A 24,549-nucleotide genomic window follows, 5' to 3' on the forward strand; every position below is an offset into this window, starting at 1 on the left:
AGTGGTGAGAGCACTCGCATACTGCTATCCTGTTATCCTGCTGCTTGGCAGCTCTGATTTATGCTGTTGATCACCCGCGGTTGTGCCTAACCGTCTGTTGCGGTACGTGATGCCATTTTAAAGTGTACCTGTCGGATATTTTACGGTGTTGAAAATAAAAAAGATAAAGCACTATTTGGAGTGCTCCTCTTTCATCTCCTAGAAAATCCACTACCTGAGAATCTTGATTGAAAAAAAAGTTTTTACGATATAATCAAATCAAATAAAGCATATCTACAGTTGGTCGACGTTTCAATACAAGCAGGTATTTTTTTCAAGACTACACATGCTGACAAGTGGATACCTCGCACTGTGGCGAGGAGACATACAAGTGCACAGCGGTGCACACACAAACCTATATACTCACCAACTCCTGATCGTAGCCACGGCCGGGTGTAGCGTGCAGTCCCTCCGGTGGGAGCGGCGCTTGCTAATGACGTATGTCCCGACTAAGTTGCTAAGCAACAGTACAGGAAGCCATCCCGACCGCAGCATTGATCATAGCGAGCCGGGTCAACAGGAGCAAAAACCAAGACTTACTTATGAGGGACAGGCAAATACTCTTAAACAATATACAAGTCTGGATAATAATGGACAAGCTAATACTCAAACAATGAGCCGCATGGGTGCGCAGATTCAAAGGAAAGTCTGCCAGCTGAATCTCTCGTTTAGACCGCCTGGTCTGATTGTAAGCGGTAGATCCACTTGGACCTGAGCAATTGTCCATCTAGATCACCACGCCGTCTATTTGCTGGGGATCGCTATGATCAATGCTGCGGCCGGGGACGGCGTCCTGTACTGTTGCTTAGTAACTTAGTCGGGACATACGTCAGTAGCAAGCGCAGCACGCTACACCCGGCCGTGGCTACGATCAGGAGTTGGTGAGTATATAGGTTTGTGTGCACCTTGTATGTTGCGGTACGTGATGCCATTTTAAAGTGTACCTGTCAGATATTTTACGGTGTTGAAAATAAAAAAGATAAAGCACTATTTGGAGTGCTCCTCTTTCATCTCCTAGAAAATCCACTACCTGAGAATCCAGGTGCCCGCCAGGGTAATTGGAGGAAGCTGCCGGTCCTACAAGACCTGAAGTGCTGTGAATTCTTGTTTGGAAGGATCTATTCCTGTTATAAAGAAAAAAGGACTTGCGCGCTAATTGGAATATATATATATATATATATATATATATATATATATATATATATATATATATATATATATATATATATATATATATATTTTTTATTAAATATATATTCATGTGCTTACAGCACATGAATAAAAATAGCATGCCCCTCCTCAGAATAAAATTCCTGATTTTTTGACACCAAATGTAAAAAACAAAACAGTTTATTTTAAAAATTCACATTCCACTTCTCCATAAAAAGATAGCAATTGCTACTCTGTGAATCATGGTGAAAAAAACCTTCAAATGTATTCGCCATCTGGTCATTGAATAGGGTGATCACCGTTTTAGTCAAAAATTCGCCAAACAGCACGAATTCGCCATAAAAACATGGCAAATCAGGCTCATTGAATACCGCCCATAGATATATATAATTTTTTTTTTTTTTTTTTTAAGTCAACAAATTGAATGGCCTTTATATTTAGTAAGTGGATGCCATTAGTTTTGATTAGCACAAAATGCATTTAGATATTCAGGTTTAGAGCCACTTAAAAAGGCATCACAGATTACAACACAAACTGCTTACTTCAAAACAAAGAAGAGTGCTCACCTCAGATGCAGCTTTCTTTTCCATTACATCTGAGGAGAAAAGAAAATGCAAAAAGACATGTAAATACAGCAAAAGAACAGCAGCTAATGCTCAGACCTAGTTCATGAAAGCATGAAAGTAAAAGCACAAAAAAAAAAAAAAAAAGTAATCAATTACCAAAAATAAAGGCTTGCTACAACAGGTCAGCTTTGCCTGGCTTAATATGATTTTGTTCATATGTACAAAAAGTATATTGTATTGACTATAGGAGTGTCCTTGAAACAAAAGAGTAAATTGTGCTATGGATCCCTCCCATAAATATCTAGGTCACAGTGTTCTATACAACAGTATATGCCCACACAGATCAGTTAAACAATAAAAATGTTGAAAAATTCAGTATAGAAAAAGAATCATTCATAAAAAATACAGTTAAATTCCTGCATATAAATAACAATTGTATTGTGTCTTGCTTATAATCAAGACAGCAGATGAGGAGGGATTAGACAAGAACGGATTTAGGAGGGAAGTTGGGGATGGATTTAGTGTCGGGAAGGAGGGAGCACAAGATTAATCGGCTGATGACATCACTGTATACAATCTGCATGATCTGCCAAGTGTTCACCTCTATTACCAAGTAAAATCCTTTCATTGCAAAAATTAGGATACTAGCACCATATATACTTATTAGAAATAAAATATACACACACACACACACACACACACACACACACATAATATACACACACACACACACACAGCGAAAACAGCGTCACTCCAGGGGACTTGATTGAAATAAAAGTTTTTACGATATAATCAAATCAAATAAAGCATATCTACAGTTGGTCGACGTTTCAATACACGCAGGTATTTTTTTCAAGACTACACATGCTGACAAGTGGATACCTCGCACTGTGGCGAGGAGACATACAAGTGCACAGCGGTGCACACACACAAACCTATATACTCACCAACTCCTGATCGTAGCCACGGCCGGGTGTAGCGTGCAGTCCCTCCGGTGGGAGCGGCGCTTGCTAATGACGTATGTCCCGACTAAGTTGCTAAGCAACAGTACAGGAAGCCATCCCGACCGCAGCATTGATCATAGCGAGCCGGGTCAACAGGAGCAAAAACCAAGACTTACTTATGAGGGACAGGCAAATACTCTTAAACAATATACAAGTCTGGATAATAATGGACAAGCTAATACTCAAACAATGAGCCGCATGGGTGCGCAGATTCAAAGGAAAGTCTGCCAGCTGAATCTCTCGTTTAGACCGCCTGGTCTGATTGTAAGCGGTAGATCCACTTGGACCTGAGCAATTGTCCATCTAGATCACCACGCCGTCTATTTGCTGGGGATCGATATGATCAATGCTGCGGCCGGGGACGGCGTCCTGTACTGTTGCTTAGTAACTTAGTCGGGACATACGTCAGTAGCAAGCGCCGCACGCTACACCCGGCCGTGGCTACGATCAGGAGTTGGTGAGTATATAGGTTTGTGTGCACCTTGTATGTCTCCTCGCCGCTGTGTGAGGTATCCACTGGTCAGCATGTGTAGTCTTGAAAAAATATCTGCGTGTATTGAAACGTCGACCAACTGTACATATGCTTTATTTGAATTGATGATATCATGAAAACTTCTATTTCAATGAAGTCCCCTGGAGTGACGCGGTTTTCTCTGCCTACATCCACTTCACTGAGGGCACCTGATCTTTTTTGGTGGTGCCGGTTCAATGTGTGTGTGTGTGTGTGTGTGTGTGTGTGTGTGTAACATATATATATATATATATATATATATATATATATATATATATATATATATATATATATATATATATATATATATATATATATATATATATATATATATATATATATATATATATATATATATATATATATATATAGCACTTAGAACAGCACTCAGTAGAATTTTGCAAAAAAGTAATTGTATTCAAGTTGTATCACAGCATAGTAACAACAGTGGATATTACAACATCACAGCTGACCCTACTGAGTGCTGATCTATCTCCTTTCCCTCTGCAAGGTTGGGTAAGTGCTACATCTATTGGCTTCATTGGACCATGCACCAAGCCATTTGCTACGTTCACCTGAGTGCCGTTTTGAAATCCTTTGAGATAGATAGATAGATATCTATCTATGTTCCTGCACCATGCTGATCTGTTAAAGCTCTGCTGTACACTTTGACTTTGCCTATGACTTCTATCTATGCTCCTTGATAAAGGTCCGGATGTGGGACCGAAACGTTGGGGCTTTATTGTTATGGCAACTGACCTGGATATCTACATTTGTTTTTATCAATACAGTGGCGAGTGCGCATATCTCCTAGGAGGACGATAGATATACATACACACACGGGAAAAGATGGCACTCCAAAAGGACTTGGTGAAAGAAAAAAATATTTTATAAATCGTGCATAAAAAAATGCGCCATCATTTCGGGGCTGGCATGCCCCTTTGTCAAGGCTAAATATAAGGTGAAGCATTTAGCCTTGACAAAGGGGCGTGCCAGACCCGAAACGTTGGCGCATTTTTCTATGCACTATTTCAAAGGTTTTTTTTTTTTCACCAAATCCCTCTAGAGTGCCATCTTTTCCTTAACAAGTGTCCATTTGTATGAGGGGCACCTGCATATTAAGGGAGAGTGCCGGGCTGCACGCACAGACAGGACAGACAGGAGTAAATATAAAAAAAAAAGTTATTCAGACATTTTAAAAATTCCATTAAAATGCATTGTGACGCATAATAGCACACATTGAAACAATTACCGCAGCTGTAATTTATGTTCAATCATACATTTTACTTAATGTATGGCGTTGCTTATCTGAGGATATTTTCTATTCTATGTTGAATACACACTGCTCAAAAAAATAAAGGTAACACTAACATAACACATCTTAGATCTGAATGAATGAAATATTCTTAAATACTTTACATAATTGAATGTGCTGACAACAAAATCACAAAAAAATTATCAATGGAAATCAAATATATTAACCCATGGAGATCTGAATTTGGAGTCACACTCAAAATTAAAGTGGAAAAACACACTACACGCTGATCCAACTTTGATGTAATGTCCTTAAAACAAGTCAAAATGAGGCTCAGTAGTGTGTGTGGCCTCCACGTGCCTGTATGACCTCCCTACAACACCTGGGCATGCTCCAGATGTGCTCAATTGGATTCAGGTCTGGAACTGCTGACACACGAGGTCTAGCCTTGTCTTGCATTAGGAGGAACTCAGGGCCAACAGCACCAGTATATGGTCTCAAAAGGTGTTGAGGATCTCATCTTGGTTCCTAATGGCAGTCAGGCTACCTCTGGCAAGCACATGTAGGGCTGTTCAGCACCCCAAAGAAATGCCACCCCACACCATTACTGACCCACTGCCAAACCGGTCATGCAGGAGGATGTTGCAGGCAGCAGAACATTCTCCTTGGTGTCTGCAGACTCTGTCACATCTGCTCAGTGTGAACCTCATCTGTGAAAAGCACAGGGAGCCAGAGGCGAATTTGCCAATCTTGGTGTTCTCTGGCAAATGCCAAATGTCCTGCACCTGTGGACGTTGGGCCCTCATACCACCCTCATGGAGTCTCTTTCTGACCGTTTGAGTAGACACATGCACATTTGTGGCCTGCTGGAGGTCATTTTGCAGGGCTCTGGAAGTGCTCCTCCTGTTCCACCTTGCACAAAGGCGGAGGTAGCGGTCCTGCTGCTGGCTTGTTGCCCTCCTACGGCTTCCTCCACGTCTCCTGATGTACTGGCCTGTCTCCTGGTAGAGCCTCCATGCTCTGGACACTACGCTGACAGACACAGCAAACCTTCTTGCCACAGCCCACATTGATGTGCCATCCTGGATGAGCTGCACTACCTGAGCCACTTGTGTGGGTTGTAGACTCAGTCTCATGCTACCACTTGAGTGAAAGCACCGCCAGCTTTCAAAAGTGACAAAACATCAGCCAGAAAGCATAGGAGCTGAGAAGTGGTCTGTGGTCACCACCTGCAGAACAACTCCTTTATTGGGGGTGTCTTACTAATTGCCTATAATTTCCACCAGTTGTCTACTCCATTTGAACAACAGCATGCAACATTGATTGTCAATCAGTTGCTTCTTAAGTGGACAGTTTAATTTCACAGAAGTGTGAATGACTTGGAGTTACATTGTGTTGTTTAAGTGTTCCCTTTATTTTTTGTAGCAGTGTATTTTCTATTATAGACTCTAAAGTAGGTACGCTATACAATAATTGGATGTTTGGACACATATAGTATGCAAGATATATATCATCATTTCACTGATAAACTGTACAGCAATAAAAAGACATAAGACAGTGTGTAACTACTTCAAATAGTAATTATGCCTTTCTACTTCTCTTTACATATGGGGCATACACATGTAGCGATTTAGGGGTATTTTCTAAGCGATATCACCAGATCGCTTATGGGCCCCACATACAGCGCAATATTCAGGCATTTTCTGAGCGATTTTAACAAATCACTCAGAAAATTTCCAAAAAACGGATGTAAATCGCTGTGTGTGTATAGCCCACACGTGCCGCCGCCGTTCTGAATCTGCCCAAGATTCAGAACGGACCCGCCGGATAATGCAGTGCAGTCTCTCAGAAAGCTCCTGCTCATCTCCCGCATGTGTGGCTGAGGGCAGATGAGCAGGGCCGAGCGACTGCGGACACCACAGACCCGCTGCAGACCGCCGCCACCCCCACCACCGAACCCCACCTCACCTCCCCGCAGCAGCAGGAGATGTAAAAAAAAAAAAAATCACGGCTCGCTGAGTCATTGCCCCACCCCCTAGAGCTATATTAGCCAGCTCGAGACAGGGTAGGAGCACTCAGTCCGATGGAGGAGGAGGAGAAGAGAAGAGCTCCTGAGGTCCTGGGAGGCGCAGCCAATGCAAAAGAGCCTCCCAGGACCTCAGGAGCTCTTCTCTTCTCTTCTCCTCCACCATTGGACTGACTGCCCTGGGTGAAGAAAGTAGAACCAGTTTGATAAAATATTTTTTTTAAACCAGTGTTTGTGTGTTTTATTTTAATATTTATTTTACAGGGGGGCTATACGTACCGGCTGGTCTTTAATGCCCCACATGCTGGTACCTGTGGTTCTCCCAAGTACCAGCATGTGGGCAGGTTTCCTGGGACCTGTAGTCTCACTGTAAAGGACAATATTACTGTGGAAACAAGCAATAAACCGTGCACCCACCGCCCAGGGGATAGCCCCGGCCTTCAGCCTAGGCTGCCCTGTAGAGGGGGGGACCCCTTTATTTGGGGGGGGGGGTCCCCACCTCCACAAAAACTCCCAGCCTGGGCTGACTAGTTAGGGTGGGTAATGCTTTGGCCACGCGACCCCATCACGCGTGACCCCTGGCTATGGCATTACACCAGAAAAAAAGAGAGAAGAATGTCCTTTTGTTAGGTGCACCTTAAATAAAAGTTATATTTTAGATTCTTTTCTATATTACATTTATAAAAGGCTGCGATAATTTAAAACCATATAACAGACAAGGGTGGGTAAACACACATAAAAAATGGGGTGGCAGGCAGATGTTTGCTGATAAGAGCTGGAATATTCAGATTTAAATATTTCTGCAAGGATGGCAGTGTATAGGGCTAATATGCGACCAGTTCTGTGTCTGGTACTCTAATAAAGAAAAATATATACAGCTCTGCTAAAGAGTCTGGCTTATTGCCCTTATTTATCAGAACTTAGTGTAACTGAGCACACGAAAAGGTTACAATTAACACAGTTGCCGTGTTTATGCTAATCACAGGCAATAATACATCACTGACAAGTCTGCAGCTATAATAATTTTAGCTCTTCCGATATGTCTGCTCTATATGGATATAAGAGAGACCTAAACACACGTGGGTCAGTGTGCAGTCAGAAGGAAGTGGGGGTATTGCTGTGGTTAAATATATCGCCCAACAGCAATTGTACCCCTATATACTAGAGTCCTAATCGAGGGTACCCCTAGTCTGAGCACATTAAAGGCTGGAAGCCCTGAAAAGGGCTATCAAGTCTGTACACTGCTACACATCAATCAAAATGCATTTGTAAAGAAAATAATAAATCTATCAGCAAAGCAATACTGCCTGCACACCGCTAGCCGGCGCGCTTCGCAGTTAAGCTTCCTCAGGGCCAACCTGCCTAAGGGATTGTGAGGGTTTAAATACCCAATGTTTAATTGTGTGGCCAATCACAGCACTCGCTATTTGGCGACAAAAACGCGCTGCTGGAGCACAAGAACCAATCTATATTGTGCATTGGGACACACCTCTGTTGAGGCTGGGGCGTCTACCAATATCAGGTAGTGTCATAAGCGCATGGCCAATGAGGATCACGTATTAGTGGGTGTGAGATTGCATGATGACGTTAATACGTCATCGTCATATATCCGCAGCGGATGTGTACAACCGTTGCCGCGGTAACCCGCCGGGTAGGGGGAGGCACGATCATAGTGCAGAGACGTTGTGACGCTCGCGCGTCTACGGCGTCTCTACTCTGATGTGTTGTGCATTGCGTTGCTGTGGCAACCCAATACCTCTGTTTACTGATCGAGTCGGATCGTGCTCATGCTGGCGTGGATACGTTATCTGTATGTTTACATCTTCCAAGCCAATGGGAGCGTCCGTGGGTGTGTTCGTTGACAATCTGTCAGAGTGTCGCCTGGATTACTGGGAGGGGGACTATGCCTGTGTGATTAGGATGAAGTGTTCATATATTTAAGCAATGGATAACTTATATTCAAGGGTACAATATATAGCGAATATGCACTGTAATTATATGACAGTCTTCGTCCCATTAAGTTATGAACTGGTTATTATAATAGCTGTCAAATATACAGATGTATGGTTTGTATGTCCCATGAATCATCTGTCACTCCATTAGAAAGAAGGAAGTGTGGTGCACCGTGCCATGTTTGACTAGTCGACATGATAGATGTAATGTGTCGGCCATACAGAGTGAGAATATAATGCTGGTGAATAAGGCTATATGTAAGCCTGGTCAGTGTGATGAAATATTGATTAAAAAAACACACACTGCAAAACCAAAAAAGTGGACAAACTGAAAAAAACAACACTAGGTGAAGAATATAGGAATCCTACAATTAGGATAGAATAAAGAATGACCACTCGGGTCAGAGTGTCCCCTTACTGGGGTTTAGGGTGAACATAGGTAACAACCAGATGAAGATACTAAGAATAAACCTGTGAATATTGTAAAAAATATATTAAGTGAAGGAGGAGTTTATGGACATTAAGTCTCAATAATTGTGTGAGGTTAGTGTGTTAAGAATAATAGGTAAATGAAGAGTAATTAGATCTTATGCTGGGACAGATAATCCTTAGAAAATTGTTAGGACATATTTTACTAATATGTCTGTTGGATCATATTGATGAGTGATATGCGGTTCATAATGTCCACCTAGTAACATCTGGATTATCCAATTTCCCGTTCATAACAATGAGATGAAGATGCATTACTTAGCTAGCGTACACCAGATATGTAGAATCCACATCTGTGGTATAATTATGTCAAGATGTACATCTGCTAACGTCTGGATAACACTGGTCATAAATCTCTGTCTCCCAAAGGTAAGTAGTTATTTATCCATAGCAGGGTACTACTTTGTGTATGAGCTATTTGCACGCCGCACACCACAACATTTTCAGTTTGTCCACTTTTTTGGTTTTGCAGTGTGTGTTTTTTTAATCAATATTTCATCACACTGACCAGGCTCACATGTAGCCTTATTCACCAGCATTATATTCTCACTCTGTATGGCCGACACATTACATCTATCATGTCGACTAGTCAAACATGGCACGGTGCACCACACTTCCTTCTTTCTAATGGAGTGACAGATGATTCATGGGACATACAAACCATACATCTGTATATTTGACAGCTATTATAATAACCAGTTCATAACTTAATGGGACGAAGACTGTCATATAATTACAGTGCATATTCACTATATATTGTACCCTTGAATATAAGTTATCCATTGCTTAAATATATGAACACTTCATCCTAATCACACAGGCATAGTCCCCCTCCCAGTAATCCAGGCGACACTCTGACAGATTGTCAACGAACACACCCACGGACGCTCCCATTGGCTTGGAAGATGTAAACATACAGATAACGTATCCACGCCAGCATGAGCACGATCCGACGCGATCAGTAAACAGAGGTATTGGGTTGCCACAGCAACGCAATGCACAACACATCAGAGTAGAGACGCGGTAGACGCGCGAGCGTCACGACGTCTCTGCACTATGATCGTGCCTCCCCCTACCTGGCGGGTTACCGCGGCATCGGTTGTACACATCCGCTGCGGATATATGACGATGACGTATTAACGTCATCATGCAATCTCACACCCACTAATACGTGATCCTCATTGGCCATGCGCTTATGACACTACCTGATATTGGTAGACGCCCCAGCCTCAACAGAGGTGTGTCCCAATGCACAATATAGATTGGTTCTTGTGCTCCAGCAGCGCGTTTTTGGCGCCAAATAGCGAGTGCTGTGATTGGCCACACAATTAAACATTGGGTATTTAAACCCTCACAATCCCTTAGGCAGGTTGGCCCTGAGGAAGCTTAACTGCGAAGCGCGCCGGCTAGCGGTGTGCAGGCAGTATTGCTTTGCTGATAGATTTATTATTTTCTTTACAAATGCATTTTGATTGATGTGTAGCAGTGTACAGACTTGATAGCCCTTTTCAGGGCTTCCAGCCTTTAATGTGCTCAGACTAGGGGTACCCTCGATTGGGACTCTAGTATATAGGGGTACAATTGCTGTTGGGCGATATATTTAACCACAGCAATACCCCCACTTCCTTCTGACTGCACACTGACCCACGTGTGTTTAGGTCTCTCTTATATCCATATAGAGCAGACATATCGGAAGAGCTAAAATTATTATAGCTGCAGACTTGTCAGTGATGTATTATTGCCTGTGATTAGCATAAACACGGCAACTGTGTTAGTGTAACTGAGCACACGAAAAGGTTACAATTAAGTTCTGATAAATAAGGGCAATAAGCCAGACTCTTTAGCAGAGCTGTATATATTTTTCTTTATTAGAGTACCAGACACAGAACTGGTCGCATATTAGCCCTATACACTGCCATCCTTGCAGAAATATTTAAATCTGAATATTCCAGCTCTTATCAGCAAACATCTGCCTGCCACCCCATTTTTTATGTGTGTTTACCCACCCTTGTCTGTTATATGGTTTTAAATTATCGCAGCCTTTTATAAATGTAATATAGAAAAGAATCTAAAATATAACTTTTATTTAAGGTGCACCTAACAAAAGGACATTCTTCTCTCATTTATTCTAATGTCCATTTACCTTGTCCTGAGGTAGCACACCCCTACTAACATCTTCATAGATTATTGGTATATAGGGGTCCTCTCTATATTGCAGTCCTGTGCGATTACCCCAAAAAACCCCTCCCCTTTCCGACTATATGGCATTACACCCCCTGCTAGTTGAGCCTGGTGCTGGTCCCCAAAATACGGGGGACCCCTATTAATTTTGTACCCCGTATTTTGGAAATCCGGGCCAGCTCAAGAGCCTGGTGCGGGTCCCCAAAATATGGGGGACCCCCACTCGCCTTGTCCTCCGTATTTTGGGAGACAGGACCACTCAAAGAGCCCGGGGCTGGTCATGCCTGTGGGGGGGGACCCCACACCATATATATATATATATATATATATATATATATATATATATATATATATATATATATATATATATATATATATATATATATATATATATATATATTTTCTATGCCACTAGCCACCAATGTTTATTTGGTTGGGGGAGGGGGGGGGGGTAAACTATGCCACCAATGTTTATTTGTTTGGGGTGAGGGGGGGCACTATGCCACCAACATTTATTTATTAAGTAAATTAATATTATTTATACGTTTATTTAGGAAATTACGGTCTATACCATATAACATTATTTTTGTGATGAAGTGCAGTTTTTTACATCACTTTCTGTGACAGTTTTGAAATCTCCCATGCTGAATCTCCAGGTATGAATCTCTGCGTATATAGGGCCCTTTAGAAAATGCTTGCCATTACATCACTGTGTGTGTAGAGGCCATAGCGATAGCGAGGCACAGCCAAGTGCGTCTCTAATTGCCTGGTGATTAAAATCCAGAATGCTGAATATTAATTGGTCAGGGTTCTCACGGGAGCCCTAATAGATCGCCTGACACATCGCTGTGTGATCTTACTGAGCATTCTAAGCGATCTACCATCGCTCAAAATGTTCAGCAAATCTCTATGTGTGTAGGCCCCTTTACTCAAACGATATTCTCCTTCTTTCAAATTTGCATTAAAACTTGGAATTTAATTCACAGGTCCCTCTTTAGTATAGCTCGGTCACCAAAAAAAAAAAAAATTCTATTTACTTCTCGCCACCAATCAACCCACTACGCTCTATTAATAAAATTCTCACTATGGAGCCAATGCATACTTGAAAGCTTTCATTTTGTCTGCATTGAACAGAACGAAGGGGGATATGTATCAATAAATAAATGTGTTCGATTCAGCTCAGTTTGACACTTGGATAGTTCTTAATGAAAGAATACAGAATCTACATAAAAGCGATAAGCCCATTTTTCAAATCATTTTTTCTTTCAAATATTGCAGGATTACCTGACAGTATGTGCACTGTGTCCAGTGGAGGCTGATGCACCACAAAACTTGCAGAGATAGCATGAGGTGTGAGTTTTCTGGCGGATAGAACATTAATAGAGCTCAGCACTATTGCTTTACCTATGTAAGCAGGAGCACCATTTTTTAGGACAGCCCAAAACAAGGGATGTGGTCATATGGGCGAAAGTAAAAAGGTCAACCACTAAACCACTATTGACAGGCCAAAGGTAAACACAGCAAAAAGGACGACATGCATTAGGGCAACATAGACAAAATGTTGAGCTGAGAAAGGTCAATGTGTGTTTTTCACAAGCACCCCCCCCAAAAAAAAAGAATGTACTTGTTCATACTTTACCATCCCAGTGGACACAGAGCGGGGAATAGAATAGTATCCAAAGCATGGCGAGCGAAGCAAGCCATGGAAGGGGACACTGTACACTTCTATGACACCACAATTAAAAAAAAAAAGCTCTGTATAGAAGTGGAGAGTCTGAGGAGGAGAGGTAGAGAATTCCAGATTAAGCGAGCAGCATGTGAAAAATCATGGAGGGAGGAGGTAATAAGTCGGCAGGAGAGCCGACGGGCACACAGTATATGACGGAGGGACCGCAGCAAGAATCTCCAATACCTGCTGCTATCCTTTCTGTCCACCTGGCAGCCGCATCCCCTATAGGTTTCTATGGGGGACGTGATGCTCCCCGATTTACCAATAACTGGCCCCACAAGTGACCACAGCACCATCAGCCTCCCCAGAAGTGACCGCACATGCGCATACCCCCTTGGGAGCCGCCAGAGAACATCACAGGGACAGGCTCCTTTCTGAGCCCCTGTGCCTGCCTTTGCTCCATGTTAAATGCTGACGAGAGCATCGCATATTCCAATGCGATCCTTGGTAGTAAGATCCCACCCATATCGCATTGAATATGCAATCCATGGTAAATGGGCACCAGAGACTGCCCATGCATAAGATGCAAAATCAGGAACATTGGCCCACCAAACTTCTGAGCATCCCTAGGTTGTCGCAGAATTTTCATCTTAATTAAGTTGCCAGGCAAAGTCCAAAAAAAAGTTTTGCAGTGGCTCACTAGGACAATGTAGCGATCACCTGCCACCTCCCCATTTGGTCACTACCGATTACTCACAAAATCCTAATGCTAGGTAAACACCAGAACGATCCTAATCATTAGCAGATCGTGTGGTGGTCGCACGAGCTGTTGGAACACACGATCTGCATACGATCCCAATCCGATCTGGATCCAGTTGAATGGATCTTTTACAGATCCTACCTGCGGCAGGTAGGATCTGTAAAATAGCCAAACGTGCAAATGGGACGTGCATCGGATCTAAACACACCCAATTTACCACAATCAACATACAATCGTTCGGCATTGAATTGAGGTCAAATTGTTCTGGTACGTACCCTTTCATTACTGTGCCCAGCTTTGTTAGTCAATTATGTGCAGCGGCCAATCTCTCCAACATCAAGACTGTATCCTCCTCTAAACCAGCCCCATTGTTAGGAGAAGGCAACAAGTATTGCCGACTATCGGTAAAAATCGGCCGATATATCGGAAGATCGGTCGGAAATCGGACAAAAAAATCGTTCTAGTGTGTGGGGGCCTTAACCCTCATAGCAGCCTCCTTTACCTGCCTCTTTATTCCTCATGATTATTGCATTTGGTACTTGTGTAGTTTCATGGCGCCGTGCGTCTGAGTCCCCTTGCGGGGCTCGCTACACTATCTAAAATCAACTCCATGCCAACATGGATAGTGGGGGTACTAACTATCCACGTTGGCATGGAGTTAAGTTAGTTTGCCGAGCGTAGAACCCGGAAGTAACACAGCGCCGTGAAACTACACAAGTACCTTGCATTTTTAGTAGAGGAGTCTGATATATGGACTTCTTTTATTGTGAAATTCACAAGACAAATAAGAATCCCACCACTGCGTTATAAACTCTAAAGGCCCATACACACTTGACGATTTTCAGCTGAAAATCGGTCAAAACGGTTGTTTTGACCGATTTTCAGCTGAAAATCGCCTAGTGTGTATGGGCCAGAGATCCCCGACTAGCGATGATGCGCGCTCCCGCATCATCGCTAGCGAGGTGGAAAGTCTGCTGGTTTTACCAGCACATCTAGCGATGATGGCTGGTTTTTTAGCCATCATCGCTAAATGTGTACGGCAGCCGGGCTGAAAGATCACAGACTTTCAGCCCAGCTGACCGCCCGCTCCCTCCCCCTGCTTATACTCACCTCTCCTCGCTCCCACGCTGTCCGGTCACAGGCTGTAGACATGTACGCAGCGCAGCCTCCTCTCCCCCTCCTTCCGGCTACACAGCAGCACGTCGGAGCGCCCCGCCCCCCAGCCGAACGCCCCGCCCCCAGCCCACTGGCCGCATCCTCCCTGCTCCTCCGCTGACCACCAATGTTAAAGGCAGTGATATATACATTGCTGGCACATGCCAGCAATGTATATATTTCTGCCACCACTGGCCACCAATGATATTTATAATGCAGTAATATATACATTGCTGGCACAGGTCAGCAATGTATATATTACTGGCACCACTGGGCACCAATGTTATTAATAAGCCAGTAATATATACATTGCTGGCACAGGTCAGCAATGTATATATTACTGGCACCACTGGGCACCAATGTTATTAATAATCCATTAATATATACATTGCTGGCACATGCCAGCAATGTGTATATTGATGGCACCACTGGCCACCAATAATGTTAATAATGCAGTAATATATACATTGCTGGCACAGGTCAGCAATGTATATATTACTGGCACCACTGGGCACCAATGTTATTAATAATCCAATAATATATACATTGCTGGCACATGCCAGCAATGTATATATTACTGGCACCACTGGGCACCAATGTTATTAATAAGCCAGTAATATATACATTGCTGGCACAGGTCAGCAATGTATATATTACTGGCACCACTGGGCACCAATGTTATTAATAATCCATTAATATATACATTGCTGGCACATGCCAGCAATGTGTATATTGATGGCACCACTGGCCACCAATAATGTTAATAATGCAGTAATATATACATTGCTGGCACAGGTCAGCAATGTATATATTACTGGCACCACTGGGCACCAATGTTATTAATAATCCAATAACATATACATTGCTGGCACATGCCAGCAATGTATATATTACTGGCACCACTGGGCACCAATGTTATTAATAAGCCAGTAATATATACATTGCTGGCACAGACCAGCAATGTATATATTATTGGTGCCACAGTGCACCAATGATTACGTATTAGCAAGTAATATATACATTGCTGGCACAGGCCAGCAATGTATATATTCAGGGACATCTTAATGCAAGGGCTTGATGGGCAGTTGCCCTAGGGCCCCATAATCCTAGGGGCCCAAGTTCCAGTAGCGGACTGTGTCGGGTGGCAGGGTGGCAGGATGGCATGTGCCCCCCCCAGCCAGTACACTATCCGTCACCATCACCGGCCACCCTTACGCTGCCGTCACCCACTGCCCATCACCCTCACGCTGCTGTCACCCACTGCCCGTCACCCTCATCCACCACCCTCATGCTGCTGTCACCCACTATCCATTACTATCACTCACTGCTCGTCACCCTCACACCGATGTCGCCCTTATGCTGCCGTCACCCACTATCCATCGCTATCACCCACTATCCATCGCTATCACCCACTGCCCATCACCCTCATGCTGCTGTCACCCACTATCTGTCACTATCACCCACTGCCAGTCACCCTCATCCACCACCCTTACACTGCTGTCACCCGCTATCCATCACTATCACCCACTGCCGATCACCCAATGGTGTGTGGCATATTGTGTAATGGGCGTTCTAGTATGTGGTATAATGTGTAATGGACATGATGGTGTGAATAATTTTCTCCCTACGTGCACGGCTACAAATAAAATGTTTGCCGTGCACACGGGTGGGATTTTGCCAGCAATCAGTTCTGAATCAGGCACCAAGAACAGGAATGCACTGATTAAAATGGACCCTGCTCCCACCCTTGGAATTCAAACCCAGCCCATTATGTAAATAGCCTTGTATATGAAAGATTTTCAGCAAAGTCTTTCGCCTCCTGAAAATCTCTCGCTCTTTGAGGAAAATAGTCTAGTGTGTACGCACTACTTTGGTGAAAGATATATCTATCAAAGATTTTGGCAAAGTCTTTTGAAATGAAAGTCTACTAGTGTGTATGGGCCTTAAAATGCAGCACAAATGTCTCATGAATTAAGCAGGCTGCAAAAGTCACATTGCACTACAATACACAAATGAAAGTAGATTAGATTAATAGTTGGTGAAATCACATGAAAGACGCATTTAACCCCTTCCTGACAGAGCTAGTTTTTGCGTTCCTGACAGAGCCATTTTTTTCAAATCTGACATGTCTCACTTAAGTGGGGATAACTTTTTTTTGCTTTTACTTATCCCAGTGATTTTGAGATTGTTTTTTCGTGACACATTGTACTTCAAATTAGTGGTAAATTTGGGTCGATACAGTCTGTGTTTTTTTGTGAAAAATACCAAAATGTCGTGAAAAAATGGAAAATTTAGCGATTTGCAAAATGTTAAATTTTCTGCTTGTGAGACAAATAATCATACCACTCAAATAGTTAATAACTAACATAGACCATATGTCTACTTTATGTTTCCATCATTATTTCAACTTCCTTTTAATTTTTTTGGACACTAGGAGGCTTACAATATGAATAGCAAATTCTCAAATTTTCAAGAAAATTTCAAACACTGATTTTTTTAGGGACCAGTTCAGTTCTGATATGACTTTGAGGGACTTGTATGTGAGACACCCCCATAAATGATGCCATTTCAAAAACTGCACCCCTCACAGTATTCAAAACAGCATTTTGGAAGTTTGTTAACCCTTTAGGTGTTTCACAGGAATTAAAACAAAGTGTAGGTGAAATTTCAAAATTTCATTTTTTTTGCAGATTTGCAATTTTAATACATTTTTCTAAGGAACACAGTACATTTTACTAGAGAAATGTGACTAAAAATTGATTCCCCCAATTCTTTTGTTTTCAAAAATATCCTATATGTGGCCCTAGTGTGCACGTTGACCAAACCACAGGCTTCATAATAGAAGGAGCACCTACTTGATTTTGGAGCCTCCTTTTTATGAGATTATTTTTTAGGCACCATGTAGGTTTCTAGGCACCATAAGATGCTAAAATTTAGGAACCCCCCCACAAGTTACCCCATTTTGCAAACTACACCCCTCAGGGAATTCATCTAGGGGTATAGTGTACATTTCAAACCCCCAGGGGTTTCACCAATTTTGATACAACTGGGCAGTGAAAATGAAAAATTACATTTTTTACACAAAAATGCAGTTCTGGCTCAAAATTTTTCATTTTCACAAGGAATGAAGGAGACAAAGCACCCCAAAATCTGTGCCCCAATTTCTCCCGAGTACGGCAATGCCTCACATGTGACCAAAAAATACCAGTTGGGTGCATGGCAGGACTCAGAAGGGAAGGAGTGATTTTTGGATTTTGCAGCTCAGATTCTGGTGGAATTTTGGTGGGTGCTATGTCGCATTAGCAAGACCCCCAAAGCACCAATACAGTGGAACCCCCCCACAAGTGACCCCATTTTGCAAACTACACCCCTCAGGGAATTCATCTAGGGGTATAGTGTACATTTCAAACCCCCAGGGGTTTCACCAATTTTGATACAAGTGGGCAGTGAACATGAAAAATTACATTTTTTTACACAAAAATGCAGTTCTGGCTCAAAATTTTTCATTTTCAGAAGGTATGAAGGAGAAAAAGCACCCCAAAATCTGTGCCCCAATTTCTCCCGAGTACGGCAATGCCTCACATGTGAACAAAAAATACCAGTTGGGTGCATGGCAGGACTCAGAAGGGAAGGAGTGATTTTTGGATTTTGCAGCTCAGATTCTGGTGGAATTTTGGTGGGTGCTATGTCGCATTAGCAAGACCCCCCAAGCACCAAGACAGTGGAACCCCCCCACAAGTGACCCCATTTTGCAAACTACACCCCTCAGGGAATTCATCTAGGGGTATAGTGTACATTTCAAACCCCCAGGGGTTTCACCAATTTTGATACAACTGGGCAGTGAAAATGAAAAATTACATTTTTTACACAAAAATGCAGTTCTGGCTCAAAATTTTTCATTTTCACAAGGAATGAAGGAGACAAAGCACCCCAAAATCTGTGCCCCAATTTCTCCCGAGTACGGCAATGCCTCACATGTGACCAAAAAATACCAGTTGGGTGCATGGCAGGACTCAGAAGGGAAGGAGTGATTTTTGGATTTTGCAGCTCAGATTCTGGTGGAATTTTGGTGGGTGCTATGTCGCATTAGCAAGACCCCCAAAGCACCAATACAGTGGAACCCCCCCACAAGTGACCCCATTTTGCAAACTACACCCCTCAGGGAATTCATCTAGGGGTATAGTGTACATTTCAAACCCCCAGGGGTTTCACCAATTTTGATACAAGTGGGCAGTGAACATGAAAAATTACATTTTTTTACACAAAAATGCAGTTCTGGCTCAAAATTTTTCATTTTCAGAAGGTATGAAGGAGAAAAAGCACCCCAAAATCTGTGCCCCAATTTCTCCCGAGTACGGCAATGCCTCACATGTGAACAAAAAATACCAGTTGGGTGCATGGCAGGACTCAGAAGGGAAGGAGTGATTTTTGGATTTTGCAGCTCAGATTCTGGTGGAATTTTGGTGGGTGCTATGTCGCATTAGCAAGACCCCCCAAGCACCAAGACAGTGGAACCCCCCCACAAGTGACCCCATTTTGCAAACTACACCCCTCAGGGAATTCATCTAGGGGTATAGTGTACATTTCAAACCCCCAGGGGTTTCACCAATTTTGATACAAGTGGGCAGTGAACATGAAAAATTACATTTTTTTACACAAAAATGCAGTTCTGGCTCAAAATTTTTCATTTTCAGAAGGTATGAAGGAGAAAAAGCACCCCAAAATCTGTGCCCCAATTTCTCCCGAGTACGGCAATGCCTCACATGTGACCAAAAAATACCAGTTGGGTGCATGGCAGGACTCAGAAGGGAAGGAGTGATTTTTGGATTTTGCAGCTCAGATTCTGGTGGAATTTTGGTGGGTGCTATGTCGCATTAGCAAGACCCCCCAAGCACCAAGACAGTGGAACCCCCCCACAAGTGACCCCATTTTGCAAACTACACCCCTCAGGGAATTCATCTAGGGGTATAGTGTACATTTCAAACCCCCAGGGGTTTCACCAATTTTGATACAAGTGGGCAGTGAACATGAAAAATTACATTTTTTTACACAAAAATGCAGTTCTGGCTCAAAATTTTTCATTTTCAGAAGGTATGAAGGAGAAAAAGCACCCCAAAATCTGTGCCCCAATTTCTCCCGAGTACGGCAATGCCTCACATGTGACCAAAAAATACCAGTTGGGTGCATGGCAGGACTCAGAAGGGAAGGAGTGATTTTTGGATTTTGCAGCTCAGATTCTGGTGGAATTTTGGTGGGTGCTATGTCGCATTAGCAAGACCCCCAAAGCACCAATACAGTGGAACCCCCCCCACAAGTGACCCCATTTTGCAAACTACACCCCTCAGGGAATTCATCTAGGGGTATAGTGTACATTTCAAACCCCCAGGGGTTTCACCAATTTTGATACAAGTGGGCAGTGAACATGAAAAATTACATTTTTTTACACAAAAATGCAGTTCTGGCTCAAAATTTTTCATTTTCAGAAGGTATGAAGGAGAAAAAGCACCCCAAAATCTGTGCCCCAATTTCTCCAGAGTACGGCAATGCCTCACATGTGAACAAAAAATACCAGTTGGGTGCATGGCAGGACTCAGAAGGGAAGGAGTGATTTTTGGATTTTGCAGCACAGATTTTGGTGGAATGAATGGTGGGTGCTATGTTGCACCAATACAGTGGAACCCCCCCACAAGTCACCCCATTTTGCGAAGTACACCCCTCAGGGAATTCATCTAGGGGTATAGTGTACATTTCAAACCCCCAGGGGTTTCACCAATTTTGATACAAGTGGGCAGTGAACATGAAAAATTACATTTTTTTACACAAAAATGCAGTTCTGGCTCAAAATTGTTCATTTTCAGAAGGAATGAAGGAGACAAAGCACCCCAAAATCTGTGCCCCAATTTCTCCTGAGTACGGCAATGCCTCATGTGTGACCAAAAAGTGGCAGGACTCAGAAGGGAAGGAGTGATATTTGGAGTTTGCAGCACAAATTCTGGTGGAATGATGGTGGGTGCTATGTCGCATTAGCAAGACCCCCAAAGCACCAATACAGTGGAACCCCCCCACAAGTGACCCCATTTTGCAAACTACACCCCTCAGGGAATTCATCTAGGGGTATAGTGTACATTTCAAACCCCCAGGGGTTTCACCAATTTTGATAAAACTGGGCAGTGAACATGAAAAATTAAATTTTTTTACACAAAAATGCAGTTCTGGCTCAAAATTTTTCATTTTCACAAGGAATGAAGGAGAAAAAGCACCCCAAAATCTGTGCCCCAATATCTCCCGAGTACGGCAATGCCTCACATGTGACCAAAAAATACCAGTTGGGTGCATGGCAGGACTCAGAAGGGAAGGAGTGATTTTTGGATTTTGCGGCTCAGATTCTGGTGGAATGAATGGTGGGTGCTATGTGGCATTAGCAAGACCCCCGAAGCACGGTGAAATTATGAACCTAATATTCCATAGATGTGTGGTATATTTTAAAACACTCCTTTATACATAGGCCGGGTTTGTCGGGGCAAGTGTCACACTGGAAAATAGTTTGCTTTCTTATTCCCTTTTTATAGCAAACTTTGCACCTTTTTTGTGTCCTGCCCTTTTTTCCAGTGGAGGGGATTTCATCAGGAAAATGCTGCCCTGGTACAATACGGGGGCCAGTACTAGAAGTACTGGGGCCCTCTGCCTGCTGGTTCCCAAATATTAGGCCCTTTATGACTTCCTCTTGAAAGTGCATAAATGTCCCCCTCTGGCCGGTAGAACGGAATAGCACGTAAGCGTTATACAGTACCATCTGGATGATATACACGGCCACCTTCTTGTACCAGATTTTTGTTTTCCACAGGGCACTGTACGGCTTCAGTACCTGATCTGAAAGATCCACTCCGCCCATGTACCTATTGTAATCCAGGATACAATTAGGTTTTGAGGTGTGGGTACTGGTACCTCGTACAGGGACGGAGGTGGTACTGTCTCCGTGAATTGTTGTCAGTATAAGGACATCCCTCTTGTCCTTATATTTGACCAACAACATATTTTCGTTGCATATTCCCCTGCTTTCACCCCTTCTCATTACTTGGGCAATGTGCGTTTTTGGGAGGCCTCTTTGGTTCTTGCGCACAGTACCGCAAGCTGCTGTACCTCTTGAACCAAGGGCCTTAAACAGGGGGATGCTAGTGTAAAAGTTATCCACATAGAGGTGATAACCTTTATCCAGGAAGGGGTGCACTAAATCCCAGACAATTTTCCCACTAACACCTACGAGGGAGGGGGGGCATTCTGGCGGTTCAATTCTTGAATCCTTCCCTTCATAAACCCTAAACCTGTGGGTGTACCCTGAGGTGCTTTCACACAGTTTATACATTTTTATGCCATACCTTGCCCTCTTACTGGGAAGGTACTGGCGGAATTTAACCCTTCCTTTAAAATGTATAAGGGACTCGTCGATACAAATAAATTTTTCAGGGATGTACACCTCTTCAAATTTGGCACTGAAATGATCAATGACCGGCCTGACTTTGAATAGCCGGTCAAAGGTGGGATCATCTCTGGGTGGGCACTGTGCATTATCGGTGTAATGTATAAATTTAAGAATTGTCTCAAATCGAGTCCGGGTCATGGCCATACGGTAAAATGGAGTACTGTACAGAACATCTGTACTCCAATATTGCCTAATTTCTGGCTTTTTTACTATGCCCATATGAAACACCAGACCCCAAAACGTCATCATCTCTACTGCATCTACAGGGGTCCACCTAGCAAATGATGACGTGGGGTTTTGAGCAATAAACTGCTGGGCATATAAATTAGTTTGGTCCACCATTAAATTTATAAAATCATCAGAGAAAAATAATTTGAAAAAGTAAATTTCTCTGAGACCTGTGGAATCAAATTGGATTCCTGGCATGGCCAAAAACTCAGGAACCTGGGGCTCAAAATTGTCTGGTGGTGGGGTCCATACGAGATCAATTGTTGGGGGGGGGGTCTCAGCTGCTCTACGGGGGCGTCTTTGAGGGGGTCCCTCATCACCAGAGGAGGAAGAGGAGCTTAAGACGAATCCTTCAAATTCCCCGCTTGCATCACTGGCTGTGTCAGAGTCAGAGGCAAGCATGGCATATGCCTCCTCCACTGAATACATTCTCCTGGATGACTGGGAGGACATTTGGGAGGACATTTGGGAGGACATTTGGGATGCCATTTTTATTTTTGTGTTACTGGTAGTGAAATGTTTCAACACGTGTATAGTGTAGGGGGGGGGTACAAACTTTATTTCAACCCGGGGGGTATGTAGTGTGTAGTGTGTATGTAGTGCAGAAAAAAAAAAATACTTTATACCAATAAAAAAAATAAAAAATGAAGGGGTTAAAAATAAAAAATTGAAGGGGTTAAAAAAAAAAAAAAAAAAAAAGGTCCTGCGCCAAAAATTGAGCACAGATGTTGGTCAGTAACGTCTGTCACTGAACAGCGCTCAAAGGCAACAGGAATTTGATCAAAAAAAAAAATAGATCAACCCTGTGCCGAAAAAGCTGATCAGTGATGTACGTCACTGATCAGCGCACAGTGGCCACAGGACACCCACAAAATCACAGTGTGTGTAAAAAAAAAATTAAAAAAAGACCCCACAGCACTCACAAAAAAAAAAAAAGGTGATCAGTGATGCGACACTGATTACCAGTGAGGTGCAGCAGGTGCACAACCTTTGGTGCAACTGACAGTGCAACTGACAGGTATATATAAAAAAAAAAAAACCTCTGTACCCCCAAAAAAGTTGCTGATCACCTCAGATATAGTGATCAGCACAAAAGGCGGGGGCAGCAGACACAAAATTTAGCACTCTCTATCACTCTCTGTCACTATCTCTCTCTCTATCTCTCTATCTCTCACTATCTATCACTCTATGACACTGCAGCAGCAGCACTGACAGGTATATCTATATATAAAAAAAAACCTGCGCCCCCAAAAAGTTGCTGATCAGTTAATTTATACTGATCAGCACAAAAGGAGGGGGCAGCAGTCAGTTATATAAAAAATATATAGCACAATCTGTCACTATCTCTCTCTATCTCTCTCTCTCTCTATCTCTCTATAACTATCACACTGCAGCAGCACAAAATATAGCACTCTGTCACTAGGCCTCTCTATCTATCTCTCTCTCTCTATCTCTCTCTATCTCTCTCTCTATCTATAACTATATCACACTGCAGCAGCACAAAATATAGCACTCTCTGACACTATCTCTCTCTATCTCTCTCTATCTCTCTCTATCTATCTCTATCTATCTCTATCTATCTCTATCTATCTCTCTATCTATCTCTCTATCTAGCTATTACACTGCAGCAGCACAATTTCACAGCACAGGAAGGCACAAGTAGCAACAGGATCCAGGAAGCATCCAGCACACTACAAGCACAGATCAAGCAGTGATCAAGCAGTGATGAAGCAGTGATCAGGTAAGTATGGAGCAAGGTTCTGGTCAGTATATGGCGGCAGGTGGGCACGGTGACCGCACTGCACGCTATTCCAGACCGGAATGGCGTCTGCAGTGCAGTCACCGTTAGTTTAAACCCCCCTCCATGGCTGTGATTGGTCCGTCGGTCCGACGGACCAATCACGGCCTTTGGGGGCGGGCGGGGTGAGGTGGGGTGACACCAGTGTCACCCTTACACCCCGCGGTGATTGGTGCTGTACTTTACAGCACCAATCACCTCCGATCCCGTGTCACCGGCGAACGTTATTCGCCGGTGACACAGGAAAACGCTGTGAATGGCTGTTC

The 24,549-nt window shown here is 43.1% G+C and overlaps 1 protein-coding gene across 9 annotated transcripts in view; it reads right to left on the reverse strand.

Moving 5' to 3' along the window:
• The window catches only part of PIP5K1C (phosphatidylinositol-4-phosphate 5-kinase type 1 gamma), a 282,746-nt gene that overhangs the window by 252,603 nt on the left and 5,594 nt on the right, over positions 1–24,549 (reverse strand). For all 9 annotated transcript variants that reach the window (XM_083179358.1, XM_083179359.1, XM_083179360.1 and 6 more), the window contains exon 2: positions 1,776–1,804. In XM_083179358.1, the coding sequence (XP_083035484.1) occupies positions 1,776–1,804 (29 nt within the window). The remainder of the gene's footprint in view (positions 1–1,775; positions 1,805–24,549) is intronic.

The sequence above is a fragment of the Crinia signifera genome, chromosome 1 (assembly GCF_055691185.1).
Source record: "Crinia signifera chromosome 1, ASM5569118v1, whole genome shotgun sequence".
Taxonomy (NCBI): domain Eukaryota; kingdom Metazoa; phylum Chordata; class Amphibia; order Anura; family Myobatrachidae; genus Crinia; species Crinia signifera.